This window comes from Acartia tonsa, chromosome 12 (assembly GCF_053477335.1).
Source record: "Acartia tonsa isolate MP-2025a chromosome 12, ASM5347733v1, whole genome shotgun sequence".
Classification (NCBI taxonomy): domain Eukaryota; kingdom Metazoa; phylum Arthropoda; class Copepoda; order Calanoida; family Acartiidae; genus Acartia; species Acartia tonsa.
Window position 1 is genome coordinate 42,510,548 of NC_137271.1, and position 14,182 is coordinate 42,524,729.

The 14,182-nt window shown below is 33.3% G+C and overlaps 1 protein-coding gene across 7 annotated transcripts in view; it reads right to left on the reverse strand.

Annotated features, from left to right (window-relative positions):
• Positions 1-14,182, reverse strand: part of Fibp (acidic fibroblast growth factor intracellular-binding protein) — a 78,882-nt gene that overhangs the window by 39,341 nt on the left and 25,359 nt on the right. For all 7 annotated transcript variants that reach the window (XM_080179150.1, XM_080179153.1, XM_080179151.1 and 4 more), the window contains exons 10-12: positions 8,961-9,000; positions 8,251-8,291; positions 3,407-3,467 (exon numbers count right to left, since the gene is read on the reverse strand). In XM_080179150.1, the coding sequence (XP_080035276.1) occupies positions 3,407-3,467; positions 8,251-8,291; positions 8,961-9,000 (142 nt within the window). The remainder of the gene's footprint in view (positions 1-3,406; positions 3,468-8,250; positions 8,292-8,960; positions 9,001-14,182) is intronic.

A 14,182-nucleotide genomic window follows, 5' to 3' on the forward strand; every position in this document is an offset into this window, starting at 1 on the left:
AGGGGACAATTCACTACAAATGATTCTTTCCTAAAAAGCTTTCTTATCTCGTTCTGTTATTGGTTGCTTTAGACTAATAGGGTAGAATATTTATGACCATCTTATCCCTTAATTCCTGAGTGGAACTAAGCAAACACAATATATCTATTTCAGCCATTAAAAAAATAATAAATTAAAAAGATACATTTACCAAGAAAAATATATTTATTTTGATATTTCTATCAATTTCAACTAAATATGAAACATTATGAAATTGAAGGTCATAAAAGAGGTTGCTTTTTTATGCTTTAAATTGCTTGCTATAATACTACTAGGTATCATTTTGTTCTTTTTAATAAAATTCTTATTTTGATTACAAATGGTTTGTAGGTAAAATATAATAATCTATCAAATGCCTTGTTTATATCAAAATAACAAAAAGATAATTTTATTCATTCTAACAATACAGTGAACAAAACTTGCACTTATTATTTAGAATCTAATACCTAAATAAAATATATCTTTAAGTGTTTTTAACGAAAAGATTAAACCATTTATTCTGAAACAGTTGTTCAACTAATTCCTAATTCATTTAGATAAACCAGGATTTAGTATTAAAACATTTTATCAGGACTAGGCAGCCGTTCAGATGCAGCTTTAAGGGATCTTGGACAAAGTAGCTTCAGGACAAAGAAGTTTCAGGACAAAGTAGCTTCAAGAATTTACTTAAGAAAAGTATCTTCCTAAGAACAATATTCTCCAATAGTAATAAAGGTCATGGCTGCAGTGCTCGGCCCCCTGGCCTGTCTAGCCGCGGGAGCTCGGCCCCCTAGCCTATAACCTAACCTTACCTAACCTATGTTAGCCTCAGAACATTTATTTAATAAAAATATCATCAACTGATAATATATAGGTGGTTCAGAATTTCGTGGATTTTGCAAAAAGTGGTTGATAGATTTTTTACAATTCTTAATATTGTTTTTACAATTTTTAATAATGTTTAGCTATACAATTTTTAGTAATGTTTTTACAATTTTTGATTAGGTTAGGTTAGGTTATAGGCTTGGGGGCCGAGCGCCCGCGGCTAGGCAGGACAGGGGGCCGAGCGCTGCGGCATGACCTTTATTAACAGTAGAGGCTACTTTATTAGTCGGCTACTTTGTCCTGAAGCTACTTTGTCTGAAGCTACTTTGTCCGAAGCTACTTTGTCCAAGATCATTTTTAAGCTGCAGTCGCGGGGGGGCTCTGCCACTAGGCAGTTTACCCAAAAATTAGTTGAAGCAATGGAAAACCACATAGAAGTTACTTACACGATGTATATCTTTAGATAGGGTAAAAAAACGGAAGAAACCTCTTTAAAACCAAAAAAAGGCCAATGAAAGCAGACAGTCTTTAAAGCTTCACTGGACAAAAAGTCAACAGCCCCAGAGCCAGCTTGTTTTTGGTATTTATCATTAATCCAAAACAGATTCTCTGTACAATTCTACTGCTGCCGATCCTGGCAATTAACAATACAATTAATGATGAACTGTATATTTTAATTTTTGTGAATTCTAATTGAAATTTTCTAAATACTTTTCCAAATTTCTTATTTGAACAAGTTATATTTGATTTCTCTTTGGAGTATGGACCCATGGAGGTTTACTCCATCAGACTGGATAAATAAAACGTTCCCAAAACCTAAAATAACCTACGGTATAGACAAACAGAAGTTTAGTTACTTTAGTATATAGGATTTAAATTGATAAATTACAAAATTAGTAATTAAAGGTTTTGGTAATCTTAAAACGTACTACATTGAGAAAATGTAATTTTATTATAAAAATAAAATGCATTATTATTTTAATCACAACAAACATGCGAAAATAAAAACGACCGAAGCTCAAAAATGTAAAACATATATGTATATATATTTTGAATTTTAAACCCTTTGTTTAATTAATATGTACTAAAATATCGTAATGTAGTTAAGTTTGTATATCAAATAGACTTATTTCAGGGTTTAAAATCGATTCGACTAATCAAAAATGAAAAAGGGAGGGTACAGCTGATACAAAACCAAAAACAGTTGCAGAATTTGGCATTACAGTTCCAGTTGTATCTATGAGGTAGATTGTGAAACTGTGAAGAAGCGGCGGTGGAGCCACAACCGCAGACGAACCCACTATCTTCCAACGATATTTTCTAATCGCTTAATACTAACTTAATGAAAAAAAATCCCCTCATATTTTCTCTTTTGCGTGAAATACGAAACAATATTCTGCTATGCTATGATAAATGCCAGTGCTGTTACTTTTTATTTATTGGTTCATTGCCTTTCTATTTTAGATTTGATTACAAAAACCGGAACATCGAAATGAATAAAATAGGATAGACAGACAGACCGATAAACCTTACCTAATTTTAGAAAATCTTTATAAAACAACTTCAATTTTCTTAATAATCAGAACCTGTCTTAATTTATATGACATACTTGTCATACTTTCAATGACACAATAATGACATATTACATATTGACAGGCAAAACGTCAAAATATTTATCCTACCTCTATAGTGTACTTCGTAGTTAACATAACAACAAGTATGACTTCAACCAGAAAAGCAGAACTCTGAAACGGTAGGACAAACGAACATTAACACATGTAGTGTCAGAACTGGATAAACAGAATAAAAATGTTTCAAACAAAGTCGCAATACTGTTTAAGGACATACATTTTTATAGAGATGCTTTGCTTGTTGTTATAGTTAGGTTTATTCTAACGTGTTTGAATTTACGAAAACAGCTAACCGTTCAGGACGAATGAACGGACTAACTATAATTATAGAAAAGCTTCGCTTTTAAAAAGAACACCGCATTAAGAAATACTTGGGCCCAAACTCTAAGAAACTATGGCTAATCAATCAATACACGAGACAAAAAAAGAAAACAATTCTAAGGGGTAGACAATGGCCCTTAATGGAGGATAAATTGGTGTACACATCACCCCCAATTACGATAAACAAAATCATCCAATCTGTAGATTAAAATTTACTACAGTGACTGAAAGTTTGTCAAACTATACCATATTGTGATTATAAAACTTTGGGGACCAGTATAGTTTACAGTCCAATGTAACCTCCCTCCCTGGATATTGCCGCATTCGGACACATGTAATCTCGGTCCTACGACAAACGCAGGAGTCCCAAACGTCGGAGTAGACGCTTAACCTAACCTAACCTATTTTAGACCATCTTGTAGATTTTTTAAACGCCTAACCCCTGCGGGGGGCTTATTTGTTCATCCATATCTTAACCTAACCTAATCTGTATAGAAATACTTAATAAAATTAATATTTTAACACTCCTGCGTTTGTCCACTCCGACGTTTGAGACTCCTGCGTTTGTCCTGGAACCGTAATCTCATTTACAAGAATGAAGTAAAACTTACCTTTGATCAGCATATTTTGATATTGTTTGAATGAACAGGTTTCTGTGGTCTTTTTCTCTGTCCTATTTATAGGAACATTGTACCTATTTATTATTAATCCAGAGGTGGGGGTTTATAAAATTTTTGTTGTTTTAGTTCTATCAATCAGTGACATTAATGCCCCGTAGTATTTAAACAGAGTATACAACTATTTTTTTTTGCTTTAGTTGGTACGGCATTCATACAAGAAAAACAATTTATCTTAAATCCATTTTTTGCTGTATATTATTAATGCATCTTTTTGGAGCTGTATTAGACATAATTCAAATGGTAAAATTAATAATTTTAAAATTTTTAATTCTTAAGTTCTACAGAAATTTTATAAAACCTTACCTCAGGACAATTAACTTTTTAACATTAGATGAAGTACGAAGGTTTTTTGTCTGTAGCTTAATATTTGACAAACTACTAAATTGATCAACTTATCCTTATTTTGGATACTTCACATAGGTCCCGGGGTGGTTTCAAGCTATTTCGTTTTTGTAGTTAAAATAATTTAGAACTTGCGAGTGTATTACAGACGAACAAATTTAAAGACATATACAGAAGACCTATAAAGAAGCTTTACTGAGAAAAAAAAAAACTTTGCTCAAGGTTTATTCTTCTGAAAAACTTATCTTTAATCCACAAAAATATTTCCTGGAATATGCAATTATGAAATGTCAAATTTCATAACAAAAAAAGTTTTTGAGTTAAAATTTAGTTTAGTACATTTATGTAAGTTTAGAATAAAAGTTTTGGATAAATATTGGCAATTGGCTAGAAATCGGCTAGAAATAGGAGAAAAGCTCCTGTGAAAATACGAAGAAACGCCCCTTAAGGGGCATTGCCACGAAAGGGACTCTACCCAAGAATACAACCAGTCATTAGTTCTCCTGGTCAAAAATGACTTGGTACTGTACTTTTACAAATATATGAGGACATTTTTTTTGTGGGGAAGGGTAACTTTTATTCCTATGGCCTAACTAACTGGAAGGAAGTCTAATATACCGGCGTGCACAGAATATTAATATGGCTATTGGTTGACCCCAGAGGTGGTGTAAGAAAGGAAGGTAGACATACTTAATTATAATTTAAGGGGAGGGGGGGGGGGGGGTTCTCTCATTTGTTGACTTGGAACACATTGAGTACTTACTTACATTGATTCTTAGATGGTTGTCTAGCAGTGTCGAACTTTTCGACAAAATTTATATCTGAATAAGGGGTAATTTTGTTCATCATCACTTGGGAAATAATCAAATTGTACCTACATCAATTTATCGAATTTATCCCTTGAGACTTCCAAGAATGTTAGAATAAATATTGTTTTGATTTAAAATGTATCTAGCGACAGTTGACAACAATATTTTTCACTTTTCTATTTCAATATTACATAAGGCTAGTTATACAACTTTTAGATTTCATAACTCTGTCATTTAAATTAGGGTAGGGCCGGATATCCAGCTTGGCCGGATAACCAGGCATTTTTAATACATTGAAACCATCCGGATACCGGATTCCGGCGGATTTTTAATGCCTGATATCCGGGAATTTGCCGGATATCCTACGTTGGTCATATATCCGGCCGGATACCGGATGTCCGGCCAAACCCTAATTTAAATTTGGTTGGGACATTAGACTGTAAATTAAACTGGTACCCAAAGTTTTATAATCATGTTTTATTATTGATTGGTTTAACAACTTTGGGTACTTTCATTGAATTATCATTGATTGGATCAAACTATTAGTGTTCAAGCTTTTTAACCAATAATTTTGATCTACATACGAGGTAATTTACATCTTGGATGTATTGTATATTAATATATATTCCATTGTTTTATCCTAAAGATCCCCGATTGTTTCTATAAACGGCTAATAGTTTGTAACCATCCATAATCGAATTCTAGCCTTTCCTTTAGAAATCAGATACATTTTACATTAGGGTTGAAACCTGGTGAGTTTTTAAAAATATTTTAAGAAAAACCTAACTCACAATGTTATTATTTAACATTTAATAAAATCTATCTTATCTTTATTTCATTCTAACGGCTAAATTATGTTAGTTATGTTTTTAGCTAATTGCAAAAATGTCCGCAGGGCGGCGTTTTTTTTTATTTTTATTAATTTTTGTCGATTTTTCTGGGGAGGGTGGAGACACCCTCCCCCAAAATAGTTACAAACCTTCCCGTGACCTATGATAAGCTACCCTGTTAAGGAGAACCCGATCGGTTCAGCGGTTAGCGAGATCCTTCGGTACAAACATACAAACACACAGACATACTGTTACTTTATTATAAGGATATAAGGATTTGAGTGTTAGGAATAAGGTATAGCCAACAGGTGAAATAAATCTAAAAAAATATTTGGGGGAGCAGATTAAAAGGTCGTTAATTCTACTAAGTGTTGCCTCCAACGACAGCTGATAATAACGTATAGGTTTCGTGATTGTTTTCCGAATTAATTTCATTGTTGGTATAAGATGATTAAAACAGTTTGTGTCCTTGTTGTGTTTAAATGTTACATATAAGGACTTTGTAATATGTACGTAGGAATATGTAATATATCTATAGACATCAAAAAGATAAAATTCAATACAATAACAAATACAATACAAACAAGGATGACATCAACCATAAAAGTGAAGCTCTGAAACGGTAGGACAAACGGACATTAGCACTTGTAGAGTGTCAGAACTGAATAAACACAATATAAATTAATTAATATAAAAGTTGAAGATTGTAAGTAAATTTATGGAAAACTGCTAAATACAGGATATTGTTTAAGGACATGCTTACCTTTTTAGTACTTGATTATAAAGAAACTTTACTTATTATATTGTATTTTGTTGTTACAGGAATCAGTATTCCAAAAATCAGACCAATCGGATAATTTTATCACATACAAAATTTGTTGTTAAAAACGTTAAAAATTAGCCTGTTTAAAATGGACGTACGGACATTCTGGTTTCGATTATAGAGTTGCTATGCTTTCTAAATCGTACCTAACTACTACAGGAATCACCTTGCTAAGTTTGAAATAGATAGGATAATTCTAACATGCATAAATTAACATAAAGAGCTATCCGTTCCAGACGTACGGTCGAACCGAACCTAATTATAGAAAAGCTTCGCTTTAAAAAAAAAACTCAATGCAAGGACAATTATTTCCAATAGCAGAGAATCAAAAAGTTGATAACACAGACAGTCCTTGTTAGGAGGAAGTATTCAGATTTGGGAGGGAAGGTACATTAGACTATAAACAATGCTGGTACCCAAGGTATAAGAGAAAAAAACATTCTCTCAATTATTCTTTGACATATAAACTTTGTGTACTTTATTAAACCTTGGTTGGTTGGTCTAAACTAGCAGTGTCCAAACCTTTTCTTTAATAATGGTATTAGAGGGTAATTTTGTTAACTATTATTGAAGATGGACATCAATTTATCGTCAATTGTGTTATCCCTTTGGATACCTCTGAACATAGGGGGGGGGGGGGGGGGGTAATGCAATCATCTCGTAATCAATAAGCAAATAGAATCTGAAATTTTAGGATGAATTTTGGTATGAGTAATCCCTAAATCGAATAAAAAGTTGGAAAAGTAAAGGCTAACGGCTGCTGGCTCGTTAGCCGTAATATTTAAACAGTTTATTTAATGTACTTCTGCAATTTACAGCATTTGATGCTTTTCTGCCGTGTTATTTTATTTTGTCCTTTGAACTCAACAAAGCGTTTGTTGATATTGCATCAAAAAATGCTTTACATTTTAAAGTTTTTTTCATATAAAACTATTGTGAAACCTAACTTTTTAGTCGATAAAACAAATATTAATCATAAACCTATTATATCCACTAAATAAATACTATGGATCAATGCTGGAAGGTACTTAGAATGACTTGCTTTTGTTCGTGGATAATTCCCTTTAAAGCAAGGATAAAAATATGAATAGTCGATAGATGGCAATCCAAAATCCGCAAATTGACATTTTAGCTTGAATTTATACAAAAATCTAAAAAAATCGGGCAATTTTTAGCAAATCCGATCAGTGTCCTAGTAGGTATGTTTATTTTCGTGGAAAATAATATTTTGTTTCTAAGTTGTTCTTACTTATATAAAAGTATAGATATAGGATCTAATTAAACTTGTCAACAAACCAGTAAAAATATTTTCTTTCATAATTAGAAAACTTTAATAATAAAACGTGGCAAATAGAAAAATTTGCTGAAGTAACGCCAAAACAAAATTAATTTCAGTATGTTTTAAGTTTTGCAGGGAACATAAGATAGGTAAACGTGTATTTTTAATGATCTAGCTGTTGCGCACCTAGTACCTAAGGCTCTATACATGTTAGAATGCAGAAAATTATCCTAAAGCATACCTATAAAAGTAAAATAGCCTAAAAACATACAAGGTCCTATAAAAAGCTTCACTGAAGAGAAGGACCATATCGGTTCAGCGGTTAGCGAGATAAATAAATATATGTGTGTGTTATAAATATTTATAAAGACACCAAAGTTTTTGAGCCAAGGAATGTGATAATTTATTTATATACATTTGGGTACCAGTAAAATTTTAAGTCCAATATACACTCCCTATTGGAAAAATTAACCACTGTGTTTTTGACAAAAAGTGGGTGTGTTTTTGTCAATTTCGTTTTTAGCTGTATTTTTGGCAATACTTTTTTATCCACTGTCAAAATTACACCTTTACTACTGTCATAAACACAGTTTTACTGTCATTTTCACACCCATGAAATTCAATGAGGCTGTCAAATTCACAGTTTTGATGACAAAAATACACCTTAGCCTATCAATGGTTTACAAATTTTCCCTGGATGTTTTTGATTTCTCGTAGTGTGGCCAAATAGTCCCTAAAAAATGGAGATACTTTTAATTCTAATTCTAAGTTTGATTTAAAAGTGTTTCAATGAAAATACCCTAGAATCATTTAATCTGATTTAACAAAATCTACAACTAAACAAGAATGACAACATCCATAAAAGCGAAGCACTGAAACGGTGGTACAAACGGACATTAACACTTGTATAGTGTCAGAACTGAATAATCAGAATATAGATGTATAAGGGTCGAAGCAAAATTGTAAGTAAATTTGTTGAAAAACTACTTGATACAGGATAATGTTTATGGACAATGACATACTTACATTTTTAGAACTTGATTATAGAGTTGCTTCGCTTATAACATTATACATTGTTGTCTCAGGAATCAACATACCAAAAATCAGATCAATCGGATGATTAGATCACATAAAAATTCGTTGTTAAAAAAGTAAAAAAAATCAACATGTTTAAAATGGACGTACGGGCATTCTGGTAATGATTATAGAGTTGTTACACTTTCTAAATCGTAACTAACTACTAAAGGAATCACCATGCTAAGTTTGAAATCGATAGGACAGTTCTAACATGCCTAAATTAACGAAAAAAGCTACCCGTTACGGACGTACGGACGGACCGACCCTAATTATAGAAAAGCTTCGCTTATAAAAATCTTTTACAGCAAACAAATGTTGTTTTTACCTGTCCAGAACAGGGTCGCCTCCTTCATCTATATCAAAACCTAAAACAGATTATTTGTTTAAAACAGGAAAAGAATAGGTATGTTATAATGGTTCTTGCATACTTGTGAGGAAAGTAACAGGGTATGTGTTTGTCAGTCTGCATCGAAGGATCTCGATTTCCGTTGACTATTGACTCTAGGGGCGTGGTGACGCTTTAGGTACAAGTCCTCTCCACGTCACCTTTGAACATACTCTGCATTTTAAATTGCAATGTAACACGCTCAATCGCCAAGGGTATCAACATCCATCAGACAACCAACCCTTTGATTCCACGACCTTTGTCTGGGAAAACCTAACTGTGCATGGTAATGAGTTGCGCCTGTTTTGGGCCAAGGCATTCCCTCTACTCTAACTACTTATGTCGCGCAACTGACATAGCAGCAGTAGAAACCATTTCTAACGTCTGTAATGCGCTACGTGTTGAGCCACGGTCGTGGGTATCTCGATTACCATTGAACCGATAAGGGTCTCCTACCAGTGAATCTTCTCATAGGTTCTTGGAAGGTTTATAACTACTTTGGGGGAGAGTATCTCCACCCTCCTAAGAAAAATCATCCATAGAAAACATACTTATTCAAAACAAATATATTTTCTTTCCTATTTAAATTGGAAATTATTAAAAGTGGAAGGTCTCCCCTCATCATTTTTTCAAGTGCTCCTAGAGGCCTCTACGAGGTGTAGTATTAGAAGGAAAAAAGGTAATTATTTTTAAATCATAACTTTAGAAGAGAAAAAACATAGACGTCCAATGTTGGGGTAAAGGGGTTATTACCCCCCCCCCCAAAAAAAAAAAAATTTTTCATTTTACCCCTCCCATTTAAAATTTACCCCTACGGCACCCCCAACCATTTAGGAGGGGGGATTTGCCCCCCAAACAATTTTAAGGGGGGAACCCCCCCCCCCCCCAAATAAAAAATCCCTGACAAAAAAATGTTGGCGCGCTTCGCGCGCATTTTTACTACTAAATATTAATACATTATCAAATTACCCCCCCCAAAAAAAAAAAATTTTACCCCGGGGGCAAATTTTGGGGGGTAAACAAAATTTACCCCTGCCAACAGATTTCTCGGGGGGTAATTACCCCCCCCCCCAAGCAAATGACCCCCCCTTTAAAAAAAATTTTACCCCCTCCCAAATAGAAAAGCTTGGACGCCCCTAAGAAGGAATGCTGGTATAAAATGTGTGAGTGTAGATATCTTGACAATAATGTAAGTTTATGATGCCTGGAAAAAACAATAAAGATAATATTAGAAAACATAACTTTAATACAAATTCATATTCTACATATAATCAAAACTACTCTACAAACAAGACTGTTCCGTAGAAACATAGACTATTTCACTAAAAACCAGTGTTTCGGAGCAGGAGCCGGGAGCCAGTGGCGTGCGAACCGAAGGGGGCGTTTGGGGCAATCGCCCCCCCGGGCCCCCTAGCGACCAAAACGCCCCCCCCTGCCCCCCCCTAGCGACCGCCCCCCCTGCCCCCCCCTAAATGTTGAAAAATGCCCCGTTTTGCCCCCCCCCTGGTAAACAAAAATGCCCCTTTTTGCCCCCTACCCTACAAAAAGCAAAACTCTTCCAGTTCTAAAAAAAAAAGATCAAGAAGTACTCAACAAAAAAATTTTTTTGGCGCTTCGCGCCAAACAGACAGTTACTATTCATTTAACTTAAATAGGAAGTATTTTATTTTGTATAATATAAACTTTTTACCGAAGAAATTTTGTACATCCCTAATGATGATACACAAAATTACCCCTTATATAGATTACAATTAGTGGATGAAACGTATGGAAACTCAACTTAATTAATCAACCAATCAAAATCCATTTAAGTCCCCAAAAGTGTTGAGCTAACAAATAAGAAAATGTTTATATGAAATATTGGGGACTAGTGTAATAAATAGCCCAAAAAACCTTCCCTCCCTGCATATTTGAAGAAAAAAATTTGCGCTTCGCGCCCTTCCAATTGGTTTCTGCTTTTTATCACATTGTATATTTTATTGTTTTTTCTATAAAAACAATTGTAATATCTAATGTTTAATCAAAAAGTTATTTAAATAAAAACGAAACAGCGTTAATATTTATCTAAGCCTTTTTCTTAACACTGTATGTCTGTCTAAATGAATAACTATATATGATGTCATATGATGTTCAGGATAAGTTTATCATATTTTTGTGTACATACCCTTACAAAAAGACATGTTTTTTTTATGGCAATTTTCATTAAAGAGCCTTAAAACTAAGTACACTCTATAATCCTAACTTGTTTAAATACATCTCTCTTGTTGTATTTAATTGATTTTAGTTCAAAGAGGAAATAAATATTTTTTGGTGCGCTTCGCACACTGCCCTAATAAATCCTTGAAAACACCACTTCATGAAAAATTGACAGATTTTTAAATTGCCATTTGAAGAGGGTAGGATATGTTAATATAACTTTTTATCTTCTCTATAATTCACTATGGCTGTCAGTTCGTAATTCTAAGGGGAAAATGTGATTTTCTCAACTGCAATTAAAGATAGAAGGCTTAAACTTAATGTTAACACTCCCATCCTTATGGAGTATAATTAACTATTAGAAATTCTTGGAGGTCGGACTGCTTTTCAGGACGTTTTTGGCTATTTTTGTATCTTTAACAATTCCCCCATTGTTTGGCCCAATTTACTAAATTTTTGTAGATAAGGGTATCAAAATCAAATTTCGGGTATAGTCCCATATTTTAAGTTTTCCATATTTCTAAGAGATTTTCATATCTGTAGATGAAAGGACAAGTATTTTTTTTATTTTTAACATAGTTCTTTATATCTTTGGATTTTATGGTATAATAATTTTTTTTGTGGATTATAATATCAAAAAAATAAAATCTCTCATTGTTCCGAGCATCTAATATGTAATTTACTTTGACTGTCATCACACAACATACAGGAAAAAGGATTTGTGACTTTTTGTACCTAAAATATATATTTATTTAAACTGATGCTCTTTAAATCTTCTTGTCTATATTCTTATTAATGATATATTGTGCTTTGCTACTTATAGATGTTGTCATCCTTGTTATCATACAATAAAGAAATATTTAAAATCAGTTTTACATATTAGGTAAATTTTTGGTAAATTATTTCCAAAATGAGTGTTTCTATCTCCCCCCCCCCCTAATTTTGTTTAATGTGGTTATTTATCCTTCCTGCTCAGATTCTATAACATCCCCTTCCACCCATAAAAAATGTTTGTTGTGGAGGGGGGGGGGGAAGGTTAAATTATCTCCTGTACTTTTTTTTTCGAAGATGCTTTCTAGATCCCATCCTTTCAGTCATTGCAGGGTGAGGAGAAGGGATGGGGGAGAGAATGGGGGGAGGAAGAGACGGGGGAAGGGATGGGGAAAGGGTTGGAGAAGAAGGGATAAGGACTATAATCAAATAATCCCACCCCTAAAAACGCCCTTACTTAAAATTTAATATATAATCAAAATGCCCCCCCCTAAAGCAAAGTGCCCCCTGGGGGCACTTTGATTTAGGGGGGGGCAAAATTTTACAAAATCTTCAAAATGCCCCCCCCTAGACAAAGTGCTTTGCACGCCACTGCCGGGAGCCGCCATATTTTGCTGGAGCCGGAGCCGTAATTTTCGTTAAAAAACGGCTCCGGCTCCGGACTAAAATAAAGAGATTTATTATTTATAATTTGGTAACACTGTTTTGTCAAAAATTAAACTTTTAAAACCTTCAAAAGTCAAAAATAGACGTGGGGGAAAAATATATCGAGTTTTTCTTGATTTTAGGTCGGAGCCGGAGCCGCCATCATCAAACGGCTCCGCAACGCTGCTTAAAACTATTTTTACTTCTGAAAAAGAATACGGGAAAATTAAAAGAAAAAAAGGACTGTAGTTCAAACTGGCAGTGCTATTGTCTAAAGTAGGGATGGCAATCCGTCAAATTTTTGGACTGGATCCGTATTCTTATTTTTGGCAGATTCCGGATTCGGATTCCGAATTCTAGCAATATTTTTAAAGGCTTTTTTTAAAATTAAAAAAAGTAAGTGCTACATATGTCCTAAAAATTAATGTTCTTGGTGTTCTCTATAATTAACTTCCGAGAAAAGAACCAAATTTTAAAAGATATTATATATAATGATGACAATCTTTGCCTTCAAAAAGGTGGAGTTGAAAGAAAAAACTCAAGACGCTAATTTTAGCCGAACAAATAAGATTCCGAATCCGCTATTAAAAAACGGATTCCGGATACGGATTCCAAAATTGAGCGGATCCCGGATCCGGATTGCCAACCCTAGTCTGAAGAGACATAGAGTATAAAAGTAGAGCTAAACAACAAATAAATAGAAAAGATTTGCTTCTTCATATATAAAAATATTAAATAAGAAATAAAATAAGGAATGAATGCTCTTGTGTTAAAAATTGAAGAAAAAATCAATAAAACCACGTGACTTTATTAGAATACAACACGGATGTAAAATTCCTTGGATAAAAATATTAGATGGAGAGAAAATGGACAGGACTTATAGATAAAAGGATGTTATTATGTGTGTCTTTGTATACAAATCTTACTAAATGTCTACAGTCAATATACAAAAAAACTTTCAATTTTTATAACTTTGGTTTTTATCTTATTATAATTAGAATTGGTTACTTAAGATGTTCTACTTTTAACGATAGAGTGTGTAGTTAAATAGAATTTATTGGGGTCATTATATTTAAATTAGCATTAATAACAGAAAACATAACAACATGTAACTTAAAAATTGTCGGTGCTATTCGTCAAAGTGCCTTTGAATTTGAAGCACTGAATCCAGTCTCTTTATTTTAAAAATAAATGGAAAATAATGGGAAATGGTGTTAGTTTCCTATGCCAATTAATTTCAGAGAACCCTAACCTTGCAGGAATACCCAGTACCCAATATAACCTGACACAACCCAGGAAAATGTAAAAAAAAACTTCTCGTGCAGGTTCCCTTGACCAATGACGAACGTCTTCTTTTTTTGTCCATTTCTGGCCTCATATGATATTACTTACTTGCAAGAAATGAAATATTGCGTTAAATAAAAAATAAGAATGAATATAGTTTTTGTTCTGCTCTTAAATTATCTTTTTTGTTAGATATTAATACCTACGAAATTCATTATTAATTTTAAAATAAATTCTATTAAATATAATTAAGTCAATTATTAGGT